Here is a 27,206-nt window from a genome sequence, read left to right as displayed (position 1 = left end):
ACACGCGCGTCACCTGTATGTAGTGCGCTGGTGGCATTATGGAAAAAACCCTGAGTCTCCGATTAGCACCAACTATACCAAATTAGAACCAACAGAATAATCAAAATAATTTTAAAGTTATTCATGTTATAATTCATTTTATGTATTGTATTTTCTCTTTTGTTTCACTACTGATATTTCAGAAAAGAAAAGCTGATTATTACACAAACTCATAACACATATATAACACAAACTCAATAGCTGAAAGGGGAAATCGGTTGAAAACCAAAGCAAAGAATTGTGGGTACATATCTGTATTTCTTTGCTTATTTATACATATTATTATATTGAATAATGTTGCCAAACTACTAAAGCAGTGATTCTCAACCACTGTTCCGCGGCACTTTTGTGTGCCGCCAAATTTAAAAAGTGTGCCGCCAAATTTTGCGAATATATAATAATGTTATTATTATTAAATTATATCATTTTAAAAGAAAAATATTTTAAACATGAATATATATTAAATCCACAAAAAAAAATTATAGTATAATTTAGTTTATTTCGTATATAAAAATTTTTTGATAAACTATTTATATAGTGTGTTGGAATAAGTAAATAATTTTTATCTTTTTTTTTGTGTGCCGCCAAATTTTGAAATCGTTAAATATGTGCCGCAACAAAAAAAGGTTGAGAATCACTGCACTAAAGTATTACGTCAAGGAAGAAAGTCCTAAAATACTTACCAAACTGGAGGTGTTTGATTTGTGACATTGTCGAAATCTTTTTTTTTGGCAGTTTGTTTTAAGAGTTCTTGATATTTGATCTGTCTTTAGATGGATGAGCGCTATACAAAATATTAACACATTAATGTAACCTTTAAATAAAATTTAAGACAATACAAATAGTTATTATTAAATATACAAATTAGGTCTGAACATGAGGCGAATTTTATGGGGAAGACATAATATGAAATATTAGAGCAGTACGGAGAGGTGAATGACAATTTATCGCGAATCAATAAATAATCTATCACAATACACACAAATAAACTTACCTAATTTTCTCGTGAAATACGTTACGAATTCTGTCCGTGTTCAAAGTTTCCCGTAGTCGCCTTTGGAACTAAATGAACATTACGTAATACTTTTATCTAGTTTTATATACAACTAGCTGTACCCCTCCGCTTCGCTGGGCATTTAAAATTAACATTATAATTTCTCAACCCCACAAAGATTCTCATCATTAACGCCCCCGCAACTGATGTAGGGAGTTGGACTCATATAAATATTTGTCTCTCATTAGTACATGTATTTTCTACATAGATATCAAGTTTCAAGTCAATCGAATGCATGATTCAGTAGTTATAACGAAACATCCGTAAAAAACACTGTAGATTTTTAAATTAGCATGGATTACTACTGATTCTTTTGTTTTATTGTAAAGAGAACGAGTTCAGGGCTAGCTTGGTGTCACGCGATCACCGGAACTCATTGACGAGAATGCCGACACCCCCTGCTAACATGAGGCCCGAAGTCTCCCTTGTAATGTATTTCCAAAAAACGTGCTACGTAGTATTACCACTACGCACTCATGCGAGCTACCAAAGCCGATCCTGTGGACCGAATGGTAAACAGTCGACGACGCCCTAAACACGTCATTACGGATCCTCCCGATCCACTAACGGTGCTTTTAGGTATCTCAAGCACCGGTCACCGTCCTCGCCGAACCCGTCGCTTGGGACAAAGGGCTCGGCGAGTAAATTAACCCAGAAGCACAGCCCACTGAGTATTTTGCCGGATCTTCTCAGTGGGTCGCGTTTCCGATCCGGGGTACTTAGATTCTGCGAAGCACTGCTCTCAAACAAAAGCGCGAGCTACACATATTTTGTTAATTTCTACAGATTTAATTTATCACACAATATTTCCGTCGTAAAAATAATCCGCACGCACATGGCGAGCGCGCATTTTCCTACAAAAATTCGTACCTTCCTGCGGTGTTTGAATCGCATAGTCGCATCGCTTGAACAATGAAATGAAATGCGTTTAATTCAGGCAACTTAAGCCCATAAAATTTCAGATACAATTACACAATATTTCAATCAAAATACAATAAAATTAAAATTACAATTTATCAGAATGATTAAAAACAAAAATGAAACCAAATCAAATGAAACCGAATCAAAATTATTAAAATTAAAATTTGTCAACTACGAATATAAAATTAATAAAGTAACTAATACAATAATTAATAATGAAATAATGTTAACTGAGTAACCACCACCATACCAATTCTTATTCATATCAAATTCTCGATACCTATTCATAACCTTTTGGTTACCTACGACTAGTTCATAGTCATCGTAAACTTTCAGAGTAACCGGCAGACAACAGCTTTCTTGCATATTTGTATAGCTTTTCTTTGATTGTCTTCTAATACCAGGTAGGTATGTTAGGTCTATATAGGTATGTAGTGTAGTAAATATAAGTCATGTAATTTGTAATAATAAAGTAGTATTAAACCAACACTCGAACAAGACAGTTGTTTTCATTCGAACTAGAAATTCCCTTCATGGCGATCCTGCCTTGTTTAAATTGAGCAACGCGCCGTTACTTCCGCCTGATGCAGTTTGTATAATTTTAACATCTTGATTATTCTGTGTACTGCCCAATTTTCTTACATGGCAGGGTCGCCATGAAGGGAGTTTCTAGTTCGAATGAAAACACCTGTCTTGTTCGAGTCTTGGTTTAATACTACTTACTTTATTATTACAAACTAGCTGACCCGGCAGACTTCGTAGTGCCTCAATCGATAAATAAAAGACCTAAACTTTTTTATAAAAGAAAACAAACGAAAGGAATCCGTCCGACGGGCGACACATCAAAAGAAAAACAAATTTGTTATTTTTATTTAATTCCGTGCATTTTCATATTTTTATCTACCTTTTAAACCTTCTCTGGACTTCCACAAATAATTCAAGACCAAAATTAGCCAAATCTGTCCAGCCGTTCTCGAGTTTTATCGAGACTAACGAACAGCAATTCATTTTTAAATATATAGAAGATAGAAGATAGATTACATGACTTATATGTACTACACTACAGGTATATACCTTAATGCTGTTCAGCATATCTCCCTGTGTGGCAGTATGGCGTTCGTCCGACCGTACGCTGGGCGCTCGTTTGGTCGCCGGCGCTTCACGTCGGGCCCCCAGGGACGCGGCACCAACCGATGCTGCCCCTATAGACCCGTCCCTCGGGTTGCTTACTACAAAATAATAATATAAAAAAAAAAAGGTTTTAAAACTTTTGAGGTTTTCTACATTATAAACAATAGTCATGGATGGGCTTATGGATATTTTTTTTTATAATTAACCAATACATCTGTACGTACTAAACATTACTGAGAACAGAGCGTACCTATTGAAGTCAGTGCGGGTACCACTACGATTCGACGACAAAGCAGGCATGCCTTCCGGTTGGAATGGTGAGTGTCATTATATAATATGATTTGCCCTTGGTCGCCGGTGACCAACTTAATCCTTTTCGCGGATAATACGTCTATCTACTACTAGAGTAGGAATATGTCGTTCATGCATAATAAACTTCAGTCGCGGCCACCAATTAGGACAGTGGTTTTATAAGTGGCGCATTGACACCGACCCCACGAAAAGCACAGCCGTGCTCTTCAAAAGGGGTCATCCTCCCGAAACTACTGCTAGTATCTCGTCACAAATTAGGCGCAGTAAGTCCATTCCCGAAATAAAACTACTGCTAGTATCTCGTCACAAATTAGACGCAGTAACTCCATTCCTGCCATAAAAATCTTTGGCAGGCCCATATCGTGGGCTTCGAAGGCTAAGTACTTAGGCGTCACTCTCGACAGGGGGATGACATTCGGGCCCCACATTAAGCCAGTACGTCACCAAGCCGCGTTCCTTCTCGGTCGACTCTACCCCATGATCTGCAAGCGAGATAAATTGTCCCTTCATAACAAGGTGACACTCTACAAAACCTGCATACGTTCTGCCATTACATATTATGCAAGTGTATTGTTCGCTCACGTGGCCCATACACACATTAACTCCCTCCAGGTCATCCAATCCCGTTTCTGCAGGATAGCCGTCGGAGCACCGTGGTATGTGAGGAATGTAGATGTTCACGACGACCTAAATTTATTAATGAGGGGTAACGCAAAGCCGACGTCGCCCTAAATAGGTATGTCTTGTCGGATCTCCGGATTCACTCTCGGAGCTTTTAGGCCTCTCAAGCACCGGTCACCGTTCTCGTCGAACTTTTCGATTATGACAAAAAGTTCGACGAGTGAATTAACCCATAGACACAGCCCACTGAGTTTCTCGCCGGATCTTCTCAGTGGGTCGCGTTTCCGATCCGGTGGATATTCTGCGAAGCACTGCTCTTGCTAGGGCTAGTATCAGCTAATTCTCGCAGGTTGAGCCCGTGAGCTCACCGGTCCGGGCGTAGCTGGAATAGCCCCCTAGGCTACCAACGAATAGGTTGGGAAACGACGAAAAAAATAATTCAATATGGAAATACTTGCACAAAAACACGCAAACAATTTTTTTAGTACATCGCGACAAAACACTCTGGTCTGCTGAAGAACGACCCAATCAATTTTCTACTGCACGCTCCATTCTCTATTGACTTTTGCTGGGACTTACTAAGAAGGAAACACCCACTGTGAAGATAAACTTCTGGTTTCAAGTACAATGATTTAAAATAGATGGTACTATATTTTTCTGCATTGTTTCTAAGCTGACCTACTCTTACCATTTCAAGGTAAAACAACCTTAGCATAAAATGTAGTCCATACAGGCAAAATCCAGACGAAAAATTAACAGATTCTAATCGTGTGCTACTTATGATAAAGCTTTTAAGTAAAATAATATAAAAATAAACATCTCTATTGCTTACTGATAAACTACTGCCTATATACTAAATAAAACCTTTAATATTCATGAGCCACTTATTGTCTTACTTAGATTTACTAGGGGATAAGTGAGCATTTTGAATGAGTCACTTTGAATAAAAATCATTTTATGCTAAGAAATTCATTTTATTTATCACTGTCTACATACAACTAGAGATTTAACAAATAAATTAACAACAATTTTATGGTATAAGAAATTAAATTTGGTTGAATAACAATAGTTGCCATCCTTGAAAAGGTAGTTTACCTGGCCCAATGATAATAAATCAAGGGGTGAAAGGCTTAAACAACATCTTTGTATCTATCTTTACTAGAGAACTATTTAAAGTTAAAAATTTTAGAAAAAATGTTATAACAAAAAAAATTCTTCAGCTATTTGAATGGGATAAACATAATTGAAGTTCAATTAAAAACAATTGTTCGTGAATCGATGGAGAAAAATCCCCTGATTCCGAATATGTATATAACTCAATATGAGCCTAGATGTTGCTTAAACTAAATAGCCTTTCTTTCACCTCTCAAAATGATTTCAACCTAAAATTAACATTGAAATTATGCTTTTGAGCTGTGGCATGTAGTATGTTGAAAATCAAGTCACTTGCAAGGTCTATAGTCTCAAGTGGCATTAAGCAATCACCTTTTAAAAATTTTTTGGGTTCACTTTAATGAAAAGAAGATAAATGTTTTTGCTTAGCTTAGCACATTAATATTGTTTCCTATTTATATCTTTCTATCTATCTTTCAGCCTATAGGCGTCCACTGGTTTTAATTATTGTTTCCTTGCATTTTTACTTTTATCTTTTATAAAATTTCAAGTAGGTTTTATTTGATATTAAATGCAAAGGTTTTCATTTCAAAATGTAACTAAAAATAAATATTGAAATGTATCTGAAAAAAGTCAATGTAAGTAATTGCAATTTTATTTTCAGAACAAACTGAGATAGAACTTTGAAGTTTTATTTATATTTTTTACATGCAAATGTTCCAAGCGGAATGTTTCAAACAAACTGTTGTTTCAAATATTTTTGTTCATCTTACAAGAAATAATAATATTTATTAATCAATTTAAGCTTTTCAACTGAGTAACATTAACTTCTTTATAAGAATGTATTAAAACACCTAACTTTTCCTTTGTCTTAATGTTTTAGCGTCCAACATACTTTTTTCTTCAATTGCCTTCTTTTGTGATTCGATAAGTTCTTTTTTCAAATGAGCTGGTCCTGCAAACATTGCTGGAGTTTTCTTGGTTTCAGGTATATAAATTTCAAAAGTTTTAAAATATTTTAATATGCTTTCCACGTCTTCCAGCTTCAATTTATATTCAAATGCTATTTTATCTGGACTAGCTTCTTTGCTGTCTATTTGATGAGCGGAAATAAAGGTTACCACTTGTCTAAGTGTAGCGCATCCATATTTAATTTTTTCCGGTTCTCTAAATCCAAATTCAAAATCTTCGACTAATTTCCGGTCCTGAGGCAAGGGCCTTACCTCGCTTTGTTTTTTTCGTAGTTCCCGCGTAACGTCATCTTCAGACCGACCGTAAGATGTTACATAAACATCCTTCAGTCTATCGTCAAGCGCAGGATCTTTTTTATCTAGTTTTTCGTCAATATTCGGGTCAGATTCTAAAGTTCGTTTCAAATCTTCGATATTTCCTGGATATCTAGGGGCCGGTGTAGGTTTTTCTTTTGAAATCACACGATGAGCTCTGTTCTCGATGTTAAAAGCTTTGACCGGTCTTAATGCCTTCGCTACTAAAGCACCCATCTCAGATGGCTTTAGTTCATTTAATAATCTCTAAAGTTTTACGTTTTCATAAAAATATCATTTTAATTAAAATATTACTTGTTATTTCATCACAAATACAGCAGCAGGTTAGGTAGCATTTTGACATGTAAAAATGTTTTTGACAAATACCGTAACTGTCAATCAGTTCTTTTTTTAAATAACTATTAAGCACCAGCACTCTCTTAAGTGCTTATATTGAACACGTATTATGACTTACGTACTTAAAGACCGTTATCTACATACATACATTGAATCGTATTTATTAAATGTACTAACATTTGAGTCTTGATAGAGCCTCTTTTAACGCGAGCCTCGATGATCCCTTCTCAACGGACTTCTCGGCAGGTGAAGGAGGCGTATTCGTAGCCCGTGTTTGTTTATTTAATACACGAGTAGGCGATGGACTGGGGCTACGTCCGAGCCTACGTCTGTTCTGTGTTAAATTTCCCTTTTGTGTCGTGTTAGAAGCTGTAAATTGAAACTTACTGCAAGTTTACAAATAAAAATAATTTGACGGATTCTACCATCTATGAAGAAAAAAAAACAAGTTTGTATATTTGTTAAATGTTACTAGCATTCGCGTATCTCTTCATTGATTAGATTTAATTTTTATTTATTTTTGGCACTCCAGAAACATTTTTGTCAAAGTACCAGAAATATACGACAGGTGGCGCTTATGTAGTTAAAAAAGTGTTTCTCATATGTACATTAGAAATGAAATTATACTCCATACTAATAACATTGAAAATTGTACCAGCATTGAAAAACGACGGTGTCATGTGAGCTGCGTAGCTAGGAGCTGTATTCGTTGGTATTCGTATGGTGCACCCCGGTGTTACTGTGACTGTTGAACTCAACTGTCTTCCTCGGTGATCATTAAATATACTACTCCGCATCAAAAAATTCTGAATATCACAGAAACATTGATAATCTACCTTAATTATGTATGTATCTATTAAACAACATAAAAATCAATTTATTGACCAGCAGAATAATTACATATTAAAAAACCTTTCTTACCCTAGCGTCGTGTACATTTTTCACCATGTGAACAGGATACATTTCGTTTGAAGAAATACGATACGTTGATTTTATGGTAGATTCCTTTAATTAAAACAATTAATCAAAAGACGGAAATTTGCGAAACTTTGCGAAACTGTGTCCAGGGCCGAAAATACTTACTTTACTTTTTACATTTGGCTGAATCGTAGAATTAGAACGAGCGCTCGAAGTTCGCGATTGATGACGAGGAGACCTCGTAGAGACAGATTCTAAATCACTTTTTGCTATAATATCACTGGTGAAATCACTGTAACAAATCCATGTGACCTACGGTTTAATAGACACAGTACCCTAATAACCCCACGGTTCATTAAATAAGTTCAGAAATGTGATTACCCTTTATTTTTTATATTATTTATCGATGAAATAGGTTTAGCTGATTTTATTCGCCCCTCGAGTTGTTCTTTCTTGACAGTCTTGTTAATATCTAAAATTAACAAAGAAATTTTGTTCGTTGTCCCAACATTTTGACGATGAAATGAGATGGATAGATATTTATTTTAAAAAAATATGATATTAAGTGCATTTCATAGAACTTTAAATATAGATTAACACTACCTTGAATATAGTAATAGTCTAACAAAACACCAACCGTGTCTACAAAATTGCAGCAGTTGTTTAATTGATAATTGTTGGGGAAACACTTCGCGTAACGCACCGACAACTTCCATAAGCTATCATTGCAAATTTGAATACAAGGCTTGCAACACAGAAAGTTTTTCCAAAAATCTTTCCATTTATCTAAATGGCCATTATCGTTTTCGTCTTCTATTATGATATTACTTTTTATAATACAACCCTTCATTTGAGTCAATGGAATTTCAGAAGTAACTGTTAAATCGCACGACGTTAGAAATATCTCGTCTTCTTCGTCGCAATTATCTAGACGTAGAAAAATACTGGTCACAGACGTATAATTTATATAGTCCAGATAGTTAAGTAAATTATCAGAAATTAAAATCAATCTCTCTTAAATTTTTATTACAGATTTTTTTTTTTAAATAAATTCTAATACCTAACTTATCCTATTCTTGTGAATCGGAGCTTTAAAATTCCTTGATTCATTCAATACTAATGTTCTGAGTGCGTGCGGTATGAACGCCTGCCTTTGTTGATTGCTTTCCTTGATTATCATGTTTTCATATTCAATTTTGTGTTTTTAGGTTTTTTTAAGTGAAAAGAAAAATGATAACGAAAATGTACATATTTTTTTACTTAATAATGACCTTTCTTCCATTAATCGAACCGTGCGTAAAATATGCGATAGTTGATGCAATTCTTTGAATAAAGAAGTGCAATTTAATTATTATTGTAAGTCGACACTTTTTTACTAGAAAATTGGCGGCACGTTACGTCAAAGATTGAAGATTTCAAACAACAAGACTTTTAACCAATTGGACTATCAAAAGATAACAGATTTTTCAAAATTAAATATATATCACCTCGAACTTTGGATGCCTGGGGTCTTACTGGAGCCGCAATATCAGGTCGTAAGTGTCTTTGCATCGGAGGTGGTGGAGAAGGTGATTTTTGCAGTAAAACTGGCTTCTGTCTAAAGTTTCTTTCCGCGATCGAGTATATTCCGAACTCGTGTATTGGCAGTCTTTCGGTGTCCTGGTACTTGTGTTTCCTGATGTAAACTTCAAGTATGTTATATGAAATTCATATATTAGAAATAAAATCGTCAAGTTTTTTTTTTTCATTAAAACTCAATAAGAAAATCTTCACCTGTTTACCTATATAGGTTTCCTTGTTTTATCAGCCATGATTCTATTTGTTCCAGCCATTCCTGGGAATAAAAAAAACTAATAACATAAGGCACGATTATTTGAAATGCGCAACACGGCCTAAAGCGGTCGTGGCCTAAAGGATAAGACGTCCAGTGCATTCGTATCATGCGATGCACCGGTGTTCGAATCCTGCAGGCGGGCACCAACTTTTCTAATAAAATATGTAGGTAGGTACGTACTTAACAAATGCTCACGATTGAGTTCCACGGTGAAAGAATAACATTGTGTAATAAAAATCAAACGCGCAAAATTATAATTTGCGTAATTACTGGTGCTAGGACGTCTTGTGAGTCCGCACGGGTAGGTACCAACGCCCTGCCTATTTCTGCCGTGAAGCAGTAATGCGGTTCGGTTTGAAGGGTGGGACAGCCGTTGTAAATAGCTACACTGAGACTTTAGAACTCATATCTTAAGGCGGGTGGCGGCATTTACGTTGTAGGTGTCTTTGGGCTCTAGTAACCACTTAACACTAGGTGGACCGTGACCGAGGTCACCCATCTAAGCAATAAAAAAAAAGTGATATCTTGTTATAATTATTTTGTGCCATGAAAATAAACATAAATCAAAACACACAACATTTTTTTACTTTTTTTATAAATAATTGATTTAGGATTTATTTACCTGTTGATGACCAATAACGGACCCAGATCGGCATATCCTCATCCAACTAATAGCCTCATGAGATGTCATACGATAATGTTTAATCAAATATGAACCAATCAAGGATCCGGTGCGACCTAAGCCAGCCTGAAAATAATGTTTCGTTTACGCCTTCGTGGTCTAAACAAATGTTACAATTGGCAGCTTATTGGCATTGTCAATGGAATTGTGCGGGAATAACTAATCGCGAATTCGAACATTGAATTTCTTACATAAGTATCGGAACAGGAAATAACTGATATAAATTTCAGAACACCTTGCAATGTACAGCTATAGCTCCATTGGATTCTTGGCTGATTTGAAGAAATTTAAATAGTATATGCTTCGGTGGACAGGAACCGTCGGGAAAGAATAAATCGTAATGCGCGATGCCGGCATTGTTGAATCTGTTTAACGAATATAACATTATTAAATACTTGTGAAACTGGTGGTAAGAGCTCTTGTAATCTGATGGTAGGACCTCTTGTGAGTCCGCACGGGTAGGTACCAACGCCCTGCCTATTTCTGCCGTGAAGCAGTAATGCGTTTCGGTTTGAAGGGCGGGGCAGCCGTTGTAATTAAACTGAGATCTTACTTAGAACTTGTCTCAGGGTGGGTGGCGCATTTACGCTGTAGATGTCTATGGGCTCCAGTAACCGCTTAACACCAGGTGGGATGTAAGCTCGTCCACCCATTAAAGCAATAAAAAAATAAAAATAAAAACAAATAAAAATGCCCATCAAATACATAATTCGTATTATTGTTGTACTCACACGTTACCATCGTATGACCTTTTATTTAGTCTTATGACTATTTTAACGTTGTTCTCCGTAAAATATTTTAAATAGAGCTCAGGAGGATGGTAAAATGAAGTGAGCCTGGAATCAACTGGTCCGATAAATGCCAAAAACTTTCCTAGAAAATATAAGTCCGCTTAGAATTAGGTATGGCAATGAATGTCAAATAAGTTCTAAAAATATTGTGATGCCTATTATGAAATCGAAGATTCTCAATTTTTTATCAATTCAGCTTTAGGTTTGAGATAGGTAAGATAATTGTTCGCCTAAAATTTTATTATATAAATTATCATTTAAATCTGGTAAGTTTTTGCTCCACTATACATTGACCTTGAAAATGACCAGTCGAGCATCACTTACAAAATTATCTAAGAAATATCAATTATTTATACTTTAAAAAAATTGTATTCTAACATTATTTATCAGTTGTTCCCATTACGCCAATACAAACACATGATGTCATATGTGAATGTAGATGTCTTTTAGTTCGTCTTGGCCCCAAGTGACGTCATGCGCAATGAATTTCGTGCTCAAGCTAAACTGAGTACTGATTAAACTTACATTGGAAAGTAATTTCCAATTGACACGACATTATTAAGGAGTTGACATTATTAGGATTAGCTTAGATGTGTGAATTGTGTGTGTATATCGTTCGTTAAAGAAAAAGAAAACACGCAAATTCTAAATATAAAAACTGTGCTCTGTGTGTGCTCAATGCGAGTTTTTTTACTTCTCAATCCCGTAAAAGTTAACTCAAATTTGTATGGAGTTGAAACAGCGCCCCTACGTTTGCCGCTAAGCACGCTGGGCACTAAATTTAGGAAATTTTAAATCGCTGCTTGCCAATGAATCGTAAATCGATCTGTATCAATGAATCGTACTGTACCTGGAATGATCCAATTTAAGTCACCTCCTTGAATTGAATTTAGTCTGTCGTATTCACCGCAATCGAAATCTTGGAAATTGAAAAATCCTAAATCACGCGCTTTCTTAATTGCTTGCATACAATCCATCAAGGATATGGTATACGGCGAGTCAAACTGAGCTGCGTCTTGAAATTGCCTACAGGGAATAAAAAACAAACATAGTATACATGTTGGCCGAAAAGACCGTAGACATCACAACAATACCGTCACCCACTCGTGATTGCTGTGATACACAAAGAATGTACAGAAAAAACGAATAATTAGTTTTCCAATTACAGAGCATAATGCGACTCAGTGACGCACAATGCCGAATTATGTTGAAGCTTAGTTGAGCATTATGCCGCATAATGCGCTCTTGTGCTGTAATTGGAAAACTACCACAATGTGTCTATAAATTGTTTCTATTAAATGTTATAAAATATTATTAAGGTAAGGAACTTGGTTAATGGTGGTAGCTTTTCTTTCGAATAACTTCGTAGTTTGTACGTGCTCTCAATTAATACGTGCTCAATCCGTGTTACTCATGAATCGGACGAAATTATTACTACAAAGTATTACGTTTATAACTTTTTAATAAGTTTATTAATTAATTACATTTATTACTTTCTACTTACTATTCTTAGTTTAAAAAATATAAATTTAATTTAAAAAAATTAAAATTTTAAACTGCGACGTTCGTTGCATATACCTGTAAGTTTGGCCATGTGTTAGAAGCGGTTTCAACGCATCTCGTGGTGAAAAACCAAAATACAAAACACCATAACAGCCTATCAAAAAGGCAGAGTTCGTCTTCTTTTTTGGTTCAGCTGATGTATAATGTACCACAGCTTTCTTTTTTAAGCACAGTCTTAGTTTTTCGTTTAATAACTTACAATATTTGTAAACACATCCCAAATTTAAAGGTCCGAAGTCGGAATAATAATTTTCATACACTAATTCATCGTCTATACAAAAATAATGAGCGTCGGAAGTTTCCCTCAAAATCTTCCCATTTCGTACAATAACAAAATAAAGAACATTTTTCACATATTCTGCTGTAAAAATAATATCTGCATTTCGATTCATTACGAATGGAACATATTGATATTCATGAACTGCATTCCTGACTAGATTTTACACAGGTAGTTTATTTATTTAGCGTGTGTTAATTATAATATTATGTTTAATACAAAACACACTTAAACACAACAAGACTTATCTTAAAAAATGGACAGTCAAAAACTGACATTATCCTTGATGCTCTTTTGTTTTAAGTCTAGGAACCTTGATGAATCGTCAAATATAAGTCGATATCACAAATTACACAACACTAAGAGGTTTAAAAAAATATATCTTGGGAATTTTCAACTAAATTGTTTTTAAGGCTATGTACATTTCGCATTTCAAATTCAGACTAAAATTGACACCAGTAGCAACACTGGTGTTTTTGTTGAAAATTACTAAATGAGTGATAATCTATGGTCTTTTTCCGGTACGCAAGGTAACTGTCAAACGTTGTTTGATGAATTTTCTCAAATCTCGAATTATTTATGAAATCTTTTAGTGTATTCAAAATCGGATTTGTTAAATAATATGTGTGTGTATCGTTCTATTCATTTTGTTTCATATTTCAGACAGTCAAATAGTCAACAACCATGGCTGATGTTGAAGTGTGAGTACACAAAACTTGTTTTGCATTAATTGTATCCTAAATTCAATTAATTTTCGTTTAATGATATTTTTAAAACTTAATGTTTACCTTCCGATTATACTTTAATATATAGATATAGGATTTATTTAAGGTTTATATTTTGTCAACATAACCTCAATTTTTGTCCCTATATCTCGAACTAAAACTTAGTAAAAGTTGTATTGTAAATTAACCTAGTAGCAGCTGCCGTAATATCTGATATAAAGCTCATAAAAAATACAAAATTACCCTATTAACTAAATATTACTCATCATCTGATTTCGGTTTGAAGATTATACCTATTGTTTCAAATAAAAGTTGCAGCTGTACTAGACATAAACAATCATTTTTTTATGTCTCTTAAGAAGAATAAAGCGGTCCAAATTAACCTAACTTATGGTAATATGGACTTGAAATTATCTATCTCAAAATGCAAACTGTAATGTGTCAGATTGTTATTAATATTAAACTTTTTACTTCAGCGAGGTCCCCACCAACCCCATCTTGTCGGGTAACAACATGGACGTGAATGTAGCACTGCAAGAGGTGCTAAAGACAGCTTTAATCCACGGTGGTCTTGTGCACGGTCTTCACGAAGCCGCTAAAGCTCTTGACAAGTAAGTTCAATCCATACACCAATAATGCAATCACTGTTCTCGTAAAATAATTTCATTTTTCAAGGATGTTAGGACCATACTATGGTTCTAAGTCAAGGATGTTAGGACTATACTATGGTTCTTCGTAAAAGTTAACAATTTTGAATTGGAATTAGTTATGAGGGTTGTGTGATAAAAATTGAATTTCATAATTTGTTTTCATGTGACTCACAAATTGAAAAATTCAATGTTCAAATTGGCAACATTACTCCTACAAAACATTCACATGCCACACTTCTGTTTTAGCAGTGTGTTGTGTGGAAATATCAGTTATAACACAAGTTATAGCTGATCACTTTTGTTGCCAATAACAATGCACTCACATAGTACCACATTCCTTGTTACAATCGGGGTTGTGGCCTCCCACGAGTGCAACACTTCATTAAGTTCTAATTAATCACAATCTATTTGGGCCGTTTTAATTACGATAAAATAATAATGTGATCAATGCTTGCTTATTCCTCCATGGGAAACTAATTTCTATTTTAGAAACTTCTTTTTGTACAACATAACATAAAAGAGGTACATATTATTATTAACATAAGTTACAGATTCAATTACAAGACAGCAATTTTCTTTCTGAATAAAATACATGATAGTTGAGATGTCCATCACCTATAAAACCCAATGGATACCAACACACTGACCCAACTTGAAAAACTAAAATCATACACATCCACTTATTGTGATTGATGAGATTGAATGTATCATGATTGATGTACATCAGAACCCTACTGTTATAAATCTAAAATGAGCGATGTTTGGTTATTAGTGTATTTTATTTGAAAAAACTGCATATTATCAGATAAAATATAAAAATACCCTTCAACATTCTAAAAATCACTACTATAATATTTATATTTTTTGGATTCCAGTTTGGTTCTAATGTACAACCCGGTTGCATTATCTCTGGACCTGGCGAAAGGGAAACTGGGAGGGGCTTCATATTTCAGAGGTCCAGGGATAAGAGTAACTGAGCTATATATTATTATCATTAATAGCCATGCAATCCTTATTTTATATTATATAACTTATTGTTATGATAGATGTAAATTTAATTAATATGAAAAATGTTAAAATTATTAGGAGGCAAGCAGTACTATGTGTTTTGGCTGAGAACTGTGATGAAGCCGCATACAAAAAACTTGTTCAGGCTCTGTGCAACGAACATCAGATTCCACTTGTCAAGGTAACTGTTTTATTGCCATATAAATTACTTGTTTTTTTTTATTTTTTTATTGCTAAGATGAGTGAACAAGCTCACAGCCCCCCTGGTGTTAAGTGGTTACTGGAGCCCATAGACATCTACAACGTAAATGCGCCACCCACCTTGAGATATAAGTTCTAAGGTCTCAATTATAGTTATAGCTATGTATATTTTTGTAATGAAAATGAGCTAGCAAATATACTTTTGATGTATTTATGTAAAAGTTTTATGGCTTTCAACAAAGTCAGTCTCCAATGAGTCAGTCCCTTAATTCCCAGCACAATGATGGACAACTCTTATTTGAATTATTACTATACATTATGTGTAGCTTGTAGTGGGACAACAAATATTAAAATTATTTAATGTAATAGCTGAATCACAGTGGTCATTCTTTTACCTGAATTTCTTATTGATGGAACATTATTATATTTTGTTAAGATTGACATTATTGGATAGGATTTATGTCGCCAGAGACAAAACAAAATGGAAATCTTTGGAGGAGGCCTTCACCTAAGAGTGTGGGTCTATGCATATAGTAATTAAAAATAATAACATGAATATCTTTAAAAAAAATGTATTAATTTCATTGAATAAAGGGCTTTTTTTCTTTTCTTCTTTATTGAGATTGACCAAGAGGTTCTTTATTTAAAGTTGAATTGTGTATTATGAATGTGCTCCACACGAGTCCTGTTAATCAAATATTGACTGTGACACAAGGAGCACAGAGTGAAATGTGTGCCCCTATGGTGACCTGCATTGTGCGGAGTCAACTTTCCTAGCACTCAAACATATTTATTACTAGGTGATTCATTAATGTGATGTTTATGACATTAGAACTACTACTAACTTGAAATTTTGGCAGTTGATTTTAAAGCTGAAGTGAAGGCATCCCCAGGATAACCCATAAAACTACCGTTGGCAAGGTTTTCGTGCTCCCTATCATAATTTTTCCTTTCAATCATTATGCAGCTATACATTGAATGAATTCTTTCAGTTTTCAAATAATAATCAATATTTATAGTGAACCAGATCATAATATTCTAATAGAGTAATCTATTGGTAAAACTTGTGTAGGTTGACAACAACAAAAAGCTTGGAGAATGGGCTGGTCTCTGCAAGATTGACAAGGATGGCAAGGCAAGGAAAATTGTGGGCTGCTCCTGTGTTGTCATCAAAGTAAGTTGTATTTTCATTGATACCATATTAGTTTAGCATCCAATTGTTGTGTATTGCATTATATACACTAGAGCAGTGATTCTCAACCACTGTTCCGCGGCACTTTTGTGTGCCGCCAAATTTTGCGAATATACAATAATGTTAATATTATTAAATTATATCATTAAGAAAAATATTTTAAACATGAATATATATTTAAATCCACAAAAAAAAAAGTATAGTATATGTTAGTTTATTTCGTATATTAAAATTTTTTGATAAACTATTTATGCAGTGTGTTGTAGTAAGTAAATAATTTTTATCTTTTTTTTTGTGTGCCGCCAAATTTTGAAATCGTTAAATATGTGCCGCAACAAAAAAAAGGTCGAGAATCACTGCACTAGAGGATGAACAAGCTCTTTTTTTTTATAAATTGTGTTTTTTAAACATTATACAGTCAAAACCGTTTACTGCGACATCGTTTAATACAACATGCCGGTTATAATAACCAAAAACAAAGGTCCCGGCTGAATGCCATATGACCGCCTTATTAAAAATATTGCTTTCTACGACATTGGTAATAACGACATACCTCATAAAACGACCACATTTAACTAATATTTCGGAGAATTAGATCTGTTAGAACGACCGGCTAAGCTGTATTGTAAACAATTTGAATAGGTATCCACATTTGTCTTCAATGGCTATTAAAATCAGGAAAGAAAGTTTTCTAATTCTTAGAAACAAAACACGTGCATGCGGTAGAGTCAAAGCCCGCTTCTTCATATCTCTTCAGTTAGTTTGTTACTTATCTATACACAAGACGCACCAAAACTTTGTGGAGTTATTCGTGAAACTTTCAAAATGTCGCAAAGAAAAAGAAAACTAATTAATATTGAAGAAAAATCGCGTATTATGTAAATATATTTTATCCAATAATTCCCTATCGATTTATTTGTACTTGCACGATACACATTAAACATCACCGGTTGTTACGACTATCGGTTTTTACGACTGAATATGAGCAGTCCCTTCGATGTCGTTATAACAGATTTTGACTGTATTTAAATACGAATTAAATATTCATTTATATCATATTATTATTTCTTTTAATAAAAAAATAAATTTTACGTTAAGTTGATTTTCGTTAAAGTTGATTATTGAAAACATATAAAACAACATTTTCTAAAAATAAATCGTAGCTAGATCGATTTATCGCCCCCGAAATCCCTGTATACTAAATTAAATCGTTGGAGCCATTTCCGAGATTCAGATTATATATTATAATATATATTTATATACAAGATGCTCGTTTAAAGATATAAGAAACATGCCCAATACCACTGCTGAATTCTGAGTTTAATAAAAAAATGTCCACAGTTGTTTCATTATTAAGTTTGATTTAAAATAATATTGTGTGATCTAGTAAAAGCCTCTAATAAAAGCGCCTCGCACACCGACGGCTTTCTTGAGCTAGTCGGCTACAGTAGGCGCCAGATTAAACCGAGTGACCCTATGGTGTCGTGCAATATGCTCTGACAACTTTCCTATCACTCAAACATTTTTTTTCCTACCTATGCTGATAGCCGTGTAGGTGAGCTCACGGGGCTCAAACCGGAGTGTTGCTAACACTGGCTCTAGCAAGAAGCATGTTAATCATTGACGATTAACGACGAAGTGCTTAATAAAGTTCAATTATCGACTGCATTTAAAATGAATTTTATGAACTGTATCCTTAGTGTTATGTAATATTGTTTTCAGGATTTCGGCGAGGAAACTCCAGCGTTGGATGTGCTCAAGGACTACCTCAAGTCGTCGAGCTAATCCTTAGGTGTTAATGCTAATCCATATAAGTTAAATTAAAAATCCCAAAAAAATACAAGTTATTTTATTTAATGCTCCTTCTATATTGAATTAATGTTTAGTGATAAATTATTTATAATTTAAATAACATTAAAGACACAGCTTCGCATATTGGTCGCAAAGTTCTTTGTGCTTCGGCCACTGTTGCACTTGACATTCTCTGAAAATACAAACTAGATTTTGTAAATGTATTTTTTTTTCCCCTCCTGGCGGAAAGTGTCAACTTTCGTCCCGCTGCGCTAAACAAAGCTGCTGCTTTCCGCCTTTGTCCGACAAAAAACTAATACAGTCCTACAGATCACATGTTTGTGTGATCTTAGGCTTTTATTATTGTCCTTCCCAAGGGGTGTAATATACTATTTGTATTAAAGGGGCCCGCATCTGCACAAACAAAAACGGTCAATAAAACCGAAAATAAATCAATAATCCGATTTTCGTTGTGAGTAATAAGATTAATATTAAAAAATATTACTACCTTCCACAATACCACTCTGTCTTGCACCTAGAACATTTTTTGCAAGCCTTCTCTCCACATTTAGCGCATTTAGCTCCCCCGCCGTCGAGCGCGAGGGCCGTGTCACTAGCGTATGAATCTAGAAGTTTCTTCGCCATGTTTCTAGAATCTTCCGAACCGTCCATGCGGAAGTATTCGAGTTGGGTTTTTGCCAATGATTTAGTTCGTTTGTGTATCTGCTTCATGTACGCATCCTTTATCTATAAAATTATCAAATTCGGTTGCACTTCAATAATAAATATTAGGATTTTAATATTACATATTAAAATAATACATGAAATGATTTAAGTAATTGAGGTGCCTTTGTGGTAGTTCAAAGATTCATTAAATTTAAAAATAGTATTGACTAAAAAGACGAGTTGACACAGATGCAAATAAATACTTTCGACGAAAAACTAAGTATACCACAATTATCTACCTTTTTATATAAACAAAAAGCTTTGCTGCATGAGAATAGGTACCTAACAAGAGCATAAATACGCACGCTTGGTGTTATCCAGTTGCTTTAATTTTATATCAATTATTGATTTAAAATACGGAAACGCCATTTTTTCCACCTAAGGGGCTATTCCAGCTATAGCCATAGTCTAGTCAGTGAGCTCAGAGGGCTCAGCCTGAAAGTTTGCTAATGCAAGCTAACGGCTAGCAACAGCAATGAAACTCCATAATTTTACGCATTATTTCTAAGTATTTTTTTTCCTACCTAAGCTAATAGCCTTGAGGGGGTATGTCAGCGTAACAACCTACGTAATCATAACTTGTAGGTGAGCTGTCGGGGCTCAAACCAGGAGACATTGCTAACACTGGCCCTAGCAAGAGCAGTGCTTCGCAGAATCTACCACCGGATCGGAGCCGCGACCCAGTGAGAAAATCTGTCGAAAAACTCAGTGGGCTGTGTCTATGGGTTAATTATAAACTTTTGTGACTGTTTAACAACGTGAGATCCGTGAGTTCGTCGATCTAGGGCAATAAAAAGATGTGATAGTTTATACACGACAAGTACCTGTGGAACAACTTCAATGAGAGTGCACCCTGGGTTCTTAACGCCATTGGTCCGATTGTGAAGTCCGGAGTAATCGCCCACCGAAAGCCTGCAAAGGAACGTCTTCAGTTCGCCGAGCGGTGGAATTTGATCCAGCATCGTCTCGGTCAGCTTGGCTTGTAACTGCCGACCATTAGAACATGAAAATAAACGATACACGTTTAATTGAGAATGTTATACTGGGTGTTAAGAGACCGCTTCCGAAAACGAAGACAGACGATAGTACTAATGACACCTTTGATGATGGTACGGAAAAAAATCGATCCTGATTTTTAAAAAAAACACATTTTTTTTAAATGTTTTATTACCATTATTTACGCTCCACCATCTTAGTACAGCTAAATGAATCGATAGTTTCTAAAAAAATAATTAATTTAATTTAAAAAAAAAAACAATTTGTTTTCCGTCCTATCATCAAAGGTGTCATTAGTACTATCGTCTGGCTTCGTTTTCGGTGTCCCAATATACTATGCAATATACTACTTTGCATAGTATATTGGGACACCGCTATACTACTATAAAATACCTACATGGATACCCAAGTATACGCTTTTTAGAGTCTAACTGAGGCATTAAAGTCAAAAGGAAGAACGATACTCTTTAAGTCGCGGTATACACGTTGTATGCCGTGAGATGGCTCTGTACATTATATCCTGTCGATTTAGATTTTTTGGTACAGTAGCTATAGCTAGTTTTCAATACCTAATATTTATATTGTCTGTTAACAAAACTTAATTATGCGACATATAGCGGTCATGTGTCCTCGATTTAATGTCTCATACCGGGGGGCAACCTTTATTTTTTGGTATCTAGGTTCTATCTAGTGGGCTATCAACTGGTTTATAACAATACAAGATTACAAGATGGAGAATCGAATCGAAGTATGGAGTAAGAGAGTTTTAGTATGTAAAACCTACTATATACTACCTAAAGCCCCAGTACGTTCGCTGGTGGGAAGAAACGTGAGCCCGTATGCGTGGCTACAATATCCATGCCCGCTTCTGCGGATGAGTCTAGTATTCCTGCTAGAGCAGGGGTTGTAGTGTAAAATCTAGTTAATCTAATAAATTAGTTACTTCGATTTCATGTCTCATGGTAAAATTTTATGAAACTAAAAGTTTAATGAGTAAATTGTATAATGGTAAAATTACGGTTTCGCGCCTTAATTATATGACAATATTTTATTTATTTATGATCATTATTACATTACATTATTTATATTATTGTGCATAATTAAATTATAATCTCTAATTTAAGAATATTTATATTTATTAAAAGGCTAACGCTGGCCACCCATTCTATTCTATCAGCCCATGGACGTCCACTGCTGGACATAGGCCTCCCCCAAGCCTCGCCACAAAGACCGGTCCTGCGCTGCCTGCATCCAGCGGATCCCCGCGAACCTCAATAGGTCGTCGGCCCACCTTGTGGGAGGCCTACCCACGCTACGTCTCCCAGTACGCGGTCGCCACTCAAGAACCTTCTGGCCCCAACGGCCATCTGTTCCGCGAGCAATGTGTCCTGCCCACTGCCACTTCAGTGTCGCAATCCTTTGGGCTATGTCGGTTACCATGGTTTTCCTGCGAATCTCCTCATTTCTGATTTGGTCTCGCAGGGAAACTCCGAGCACCACACCATAGTATCATTAAAACTTAAAAATGAAAGTGCTTTCTTAATGCACGAATTCTTCACTATACACCGAGTTCTTGCAACATTCGTTGAAGCTGAAATCCAGGGCCGTACTCGGAGAATAAAATATTTAGTTCACTCACTGACCTGACAAAATGTATTACGACGACTCTCATCTATGGTATAGTGATGAGCAAGGCGTGGTTCTAACAATAGTTGTCGCAGACACAGCCAGAGTTGCGCTTCGCTGCGATGAAGCTGAGTTAAATCCTCAGTTGTGGGCTTGCACCAGCGACCAACTTGCAAACAAAATAGATTAATTTTATACTATTCTGTAAATGTTTATTTGTGACAAGCAATCATGTCGGGTATTCGCAAACTTCTCATTCCTATTATCATGTCTTCATTTCGCAAATGTTTATTTATGTGCAACAGAAAATAGCTTATAAAAGGAAACTAATTAGTTGCGTAGCGGAAACATCCTGTTATATCTATCGCAATACCACTGCAAAATATTCGAAACTTTAGAAATAATATAAAGCAAAAAAAAGACATCAGACTATACTGTAAAGGTAGTTTTAATTATGTCTATGACTCGCGTAAACTTAGTGTACCTTAAGCTTGAGCCGTACCAAACACATTATCTATGGAATGCGGGAGAGCGTCCGCTAAATTCCTTCGTTACACCTATGGATTCTCGAAGAGAATATTTGCTTGTTGTCGTTTCAAATTCGAGAATCGCTCGAGAATAAAAATAATTTAAAAGAACTTACAATTAAAAATCTGCATTTCGCCCTGTTCATTAGATCTCTTCCAAGGCTCCTGCGTTATGAGGTGACAGAGCAAAGATGGTACATCGTGGGTTTTGTATATATTGGTGGATATCGAGGCCCCTATACCAGCCACCTCCATATGTTCTGCTAAGTATCTGAAAAGATGATTAAATTAATTTTTGAGCAACCTGTTTCGAGACTTCATAAGAAGACGTATCATGAAAGTTACGACCCAAAGAATGAATGTGAACCGTGAATAATTATTATCGGATAATAATTGCTGCTATCATATGCTAGTGAATAAGACCAGGTAGCTAAACCGCAGTTATGGTTCGTAAGCACTTCGATAAAGCGGCACGACACGAGAATCCTCTCATCGTGGCCGCTGGTAACTACATTCCCGATCCTGCGGACAGAATGGAAAGCAGTCGACGTCGCCCAAAACACGTCATCTCGGATCCTCCCGATCCACTAACGGTGCTTTTAGGTACTTCAAGCACCGGTCACCGTTCTCGTCGAACCCGTCGCTTGCAACGAAGGGCTCGACGAGTAAATTAACTCTCAGACACAGCCCACTGAGTTTCTCGCCGGATCTTTTTACTGGGTCGCGTTTCCGATCCGGTGGTAGATTCTGCGAAGCACGGCTCTTGCTAGGGTTCGTGTTAGCAACGTTATCAGGTTTGAGCCCCGTGAGCTCACCTACAAATGTTAGGGTTACGCTGAAATAGCCCCTAAGGCTATCAGCTTAGGTAGGAAAAAAAAAAAAAAAGGTTCGTAAGTAAACTATAGTGCGGACTATGTATTCAACCTAAAGCGTCAATCACAAATCATATAGCCACTAACAAAATATCTACCCACCGCACAATAGAAATGCACCTCATGCTGATATCGAACTGAAGATCTCGTTTTTGCCGCTCAAGTTCCTCAATGGGAGATTCGCATTCAATATCATTAACGGAAATCGGTTTCAAATATCCGGTGCTGAAAAGTAGTGTAAACTAATGAAGGTGAATAGTCTAAAATATCGTATTAAGCGTTATTAATTGTAGAAACGCAGATAAGATTTAGACAAGTGGTAGCCAACCGGCTTTTACCCGTGGTAGGGTACATTGTAGGTAGGACAGCGATTATCGAGACTTTGTGATGTTTATAGGCCCCGGCTTAGGCTTGTACTCAATAAAAAAAAACTTGTGTGCAATTCGCACGTGGTAGAAGTGAAACCTTCCAAAATTAAAATACAATTATCCTAAACGTCTTAAGTATATGTAAAATTTTGTCATTAATAAATAATTGTAAGGTAGCGCCCTCTGTAAATTTATATTTTAATTTCGCGTATAATCCTAAATTAAAATTCACTACAAGAGCTTTCATACACACGTTAGTATTAAAAAATCTCACAGATGGCGCTGTATTAAATAGTATGTATATTTCTGTCTCATTCTTTGCTGGCTTCATCCTACACATTTTTGTATTTGTGTCTCTTACCTGTCGTTTTTTCCGTTGCATCCGGTTTGAAATCACAACGATTCTAAAGAAGTTTTCACTTCAAAATGGTATTAAGTTTCCGAAATGCACAAAACACCTTTAAGCGTAATGTACAAAATGTAAGCAGTGTAACATAATATGACGAATCTATCACCGGCATAGTCTAGAAACAAGTATCCATCGTAATAAATCATAAAACTTGCATTTGCCCCATCATAAATAATGCGAGTGCTGTGTTTGACGAGTGGTTACCGTCGCCCAAGGACTTCAGCAATGCCAAGGGCAGAGCCAAGCTGCTGCCTACCGTTAAGTCCACAAGTCTCGTTTGAGGTAGGATATGTCATAGCGCTCGGGAAACACCGTGGAGAGGAGATATTTATTATGAAAATGATTAATCATACTTAATAAGAGCCAGAAGTGCTGTTAACTGATCTAATGCGTATTGGAGCAAATCAATGGCGATTTCGGAGATACAGGTCGCGCCGTCCTCGTGAAACAAAACAGTTTCCAGCAGTCCCACCGCGGCTGCTTCGTGATACAACTAAATGTGTAAGAAAACCCTTATTATTTCTTAAAGCAGAATATAAGTTTACCCCTTAGCTGGTAGACGAATTAAAGGACTCAGAGATTTTAGCCTTTCTTCAAAAAATAGGCATAAGATGTCTAAAAAAAACGGCTTTCGGATGAAAGCGTTTAAAAGCAAGAAAATCGCGTAGTGATGGTGGATTTGTTGTCTAAGGACTACAGTAACTGTCAATATCGACTATGCTCGTCAATCCATTGAAGATAGGAATTTTTTTAATTTTAGAATCCCTTAGTGCGCCTCTGCAATAATATGTACCCATGGAGGTAAGGTTGTATCGTCTGTCGCTTCTGTCAATATTGTAACTTATTGATACATTTTTTTTTATCATACAACAATTTTAAAAGAGAATAGATTAGTTTACAATCTCAAATAAATAATATTTTTTTGTTCATAACTTATACACAATGAATAGTTTTAAAGAATACTCACAACCATATATAGGCCAAAGGTATTATTTGGTGCTGGTTCCAGTTTAACAATTTGCGGATAAATTTTAATTTTCCACACTTGAATGCATATCGCTTCATAAACCAATACGGGCAGCTGGAAATAATTGTATGTTTAACTCGCGTCATCTGGTATTTCAATGACTATAATTTATGTAGTTTAAAAGCCATACAATAATACATAAAAAGTAATTAGTATCGTTTTTTTTTTATCCGGATTTTATCCGGTCAGCTAATTAGAGCGAAGTTATTTTTTGAAAAAAATTATTGTATTGTCATCGGTCCTTGATGCGTTTGCAAAATTTCAAGTTGAAATGACGTTCAAAGATTCCCTTACATACAGACGAATATAATACATACCAAGCTGATAAAAGCGTGTTCCCCTGCCTATTCGCTGGTAGCCTAAGGGGTTATTCCAGCCAAGCGCGGGCGAGTAGGTGAACTCACATCCTCAACTTGCTTGCAAATTTGCTAACACTGGCCCTAGCAAGAGCAGTGCTTCGCAGCATCTACCACCGGATGGGAATTACAACCTACTGAGAAGATTCGGGGAAAACTCAGTGGGTTTTGTCTATGGGCTAGTGGTTATGATCGACGAAGGCAAGGCATGCTTCGAAGGACGGCGGCTTTGCATTGCAAAGTGTGTTATAAGCAGTGCTTAAAGTGTTCGGTTAAATTGGAGACTTAGAACTCATGTCTCGAGATAGGTGGCGACATTTACGTCATAGGGGTCTATGGGCTCCGGTAACCACTTAACACCGAATGGCCGTCGGCTCGCCTACCCATCTAAGCAATAAAAAAAAACTTACTTTTCCACAAGAAATTAGAGTTTCTTTAGTAAGCTCCTCGCGCATTGAAGATGCTTCTAGAACAGCTTGTTGGTTTAATTTTTGGAGTCTGATGTGCCAATCTACCCATCTAAACAAAAAAATACCATTTAGTACGATTTTTTTTTATTGCATTCGATGGGTGGACGAGCTCACAGCCCACCTGGAGTTAAGTGGTTACTGCAGCCCATAGACATCTACAACGTAAATGCGCCACCCACCTTGAGATATAAGTTCTAAGGTCTCAATATAGTTACAACGGCTACCCCACCCTTCGAACCGAAACGCATTACTGCTTCACGGCGGAAATAGGCGGGGTGGTGGTACCTACCCGCGCGGACTCACAAGAGGTCCTAGTCAATGAGAATAATATCAGTTACCAATGAATTATCAGTATATCTTACGCTTGATTGCCAATGCTGTCAATACGAGATGGTTCCATACTTTCGACGAATAAGTCTAATTCGCCTGCATCGAGTGCATTTAATTGTTGATCTTTTTCTACCATCTTTAAAATTTCTAAATACTTAATTTAAAGTTTTAGTATTGTACTTTTTTCGATATAAAAATGCAATATACTGTAATGTCGTCCTTCGCTATTCCGTAACTATAGTAACGTTTTGTCAATAACTATTAATCCATTCTAATGTTTTTTGCACGAAAGCGAGTTTGTCATTAGGTATCTACTATGTTTAAACAAAGAATAATAACATTTTGTATATATACGTTATAAGATGTACAAAAAAGGACGTAGGGTTTCATTGAGAAAAAAGATACTATTTCCGAGGATTTATATATTTTTTCTACTTTCATGCAAGTGAAGCCGGGCAGAAATACAAAATTGCGCACCGTTAGACAATTTTTTTAAAATTACGTTTTTCCTACTTATCCTAATAACCTCGAGGGGGGATTCACCGAATTAGTAGGTGAGCTCACGGGACTCAAACCTGACAACGTTGCTGACATTAACCCTAGCAAAAGTGGTGCTTCGCAGAATCTACCACCGCGGCACCGGGACGGAAACGCGACCCACTGAGAAGATCCGGCAAGAGACTCAGTGCGCTGTGTCTGTGGGTCCATTTCTCGCCGAGCGCTTCGTCGCAAGCGACGGGTTCGACAGCTTTTTTTTTACAAGGATACGAACGGAATAAGGATGGTAGAGGTAGATTTTAACGGACACTTTTTCACACACAGAGACGGTTCTCCTTACCTCTACCCTCCATAGAACGGATCCTAAATGTTATTAATTATTTATGGAATAGTTTCCTTCAGACTATAAGGACTTTCGAGCAATTTAATGTTTCTACTGATTCGTTCCTATGGATCTCAAACAATTTTAGTGAATTCAGCTGCGAAGTAACGACAGACGAATCACCATAACTTTTTTAGATTTGAGCTTCCTTTGCGGTGTGTTCAGTATTTCAAC

General features: G+C 35.9%; 4 protein-coding genes across 4 annotated transcripts; 1 reads left to right on the top strand and 3 right to left on the bottom strand.

Annotated features, from left to right (window-relative positions):
* Positions 1–671: 671 nt before the first annotated feature.
* On the bottom strand, positions 672–13,291 carry LOC114245041 (uncharacterized). The gene is made up of 15 exons (XM_089735743.1): positions 12,617–13,291; positions 11,889–12,064; positions 10,979–11,120; positions 10,483–10,612; positions 10,188–10,313; positions 9,513–9,565; positions 9,219–9,406; positions 8,113–8,203; positions 7,897–8,023; positions 7,735–7,818; positions 7,469–7,619; positions 6,991–7,182; positions 3,089–3,243; positions 1,034–1,101; positions 672–823 (listed from the first exon to the last, which is right to left on the bottom strand). Exons 1-15 carry the CDS (start codon positions 12,991–12,993, stop codon positions 781–783), a joined length of 2,103 nt encoding a protein of 700 aa, XP_089591869.1. The 5' UTR covers positions 12,994–13,291; the 3' UTR covers positions 672–780.
* LOC114245053 (NADH dehydrogenase [ubiquinone] 1 alpha subcomplex assembly factor 4) lies at positions 5,032–6,827 on the bottom strand. Its single transcript, XM_028177055.2, has one exon. It carries the CDS (start codon positions 6,691–6,693, stop codon positions 6,046–6,048), a length of 648 nt encoding a protein of 215 aa, XP_028032856.2. The 5' UTR covers positions 6,694–6,827; the 3' UTR covers positions 5,032–6,045.
* RpS12 (ribosomal protein S12) lies at positions 13,283–18,497 on the top strand. Its single transcript, XM_028177081.2, has 6 exons — positions 13,283–13,408; positions 13,542–13,579; positions 14,080–14,214; positions 15,340–15,442; positions 16,535–16,636; positions 18,377–18,497. The coding sequence occupies exons 2-6, from the start codon at positions 13,563–13,565 to the stop codon at positions 18,437–18,439; spliced, it is 420 nt and encodes a 139-aa protein (XP_028032882.1). The 5' UTR covers positions 13,283–13,408; positions 13,542–13,562; the 3' UTR covers positions 18,440–18,497.
* Zmynd10 (zinc finger MYND-type containing 10) lies at positions 18,379–26,391 on the bottom strand. Its single transcript, XM_028177080.2, has 10 exons — positions 26,185–26,391; positions 25,763–25,871; positions 24,937–25,050; positions 24,323–24,462; positions 23,295–23,417; positions 22,437–22,591; positions 21,811–21,962; positions 19,996–20,157; positions 18,954–19,192; positions 18,379–18,638 (listed from the first exon to the last, which is right to left on the bottom strand). The coding sequence occupies exons 1-10, from the start codon at positions 26,286–26,288 to the stop codon at positions 18,569–18,571; spliced, it is 1,368 nt and encodes a 455-aa protein (XP_028032881.2). The 5' UTR covers positions 26,289–26,391; the 3' UTR covers positions 18,379–18,568.
* Between the last annotated feature and the right edge of the window lie 815 nt (positions 26,392–27,206).

The sequence above is a fragment of the Bombyx mandarina genome, chromosome 20 (genome assembly GCF_030267445.1).
Source record: "Bombyx mandarina strain Sakado chromosome 20, ASM3026744v2".
NCBI classification, from domain to species: domain Eukaryota; kingdom Metazoa; phylum Arthropoda; class Insecta; order Lepidoptera; family Bombycidae; genus Bombyx; species Bombyx mandarina.
Note: the sequence above shows the minus strand (reverse complement) of the source record. Positions and strands in the feature narration are given on the sequence as shown.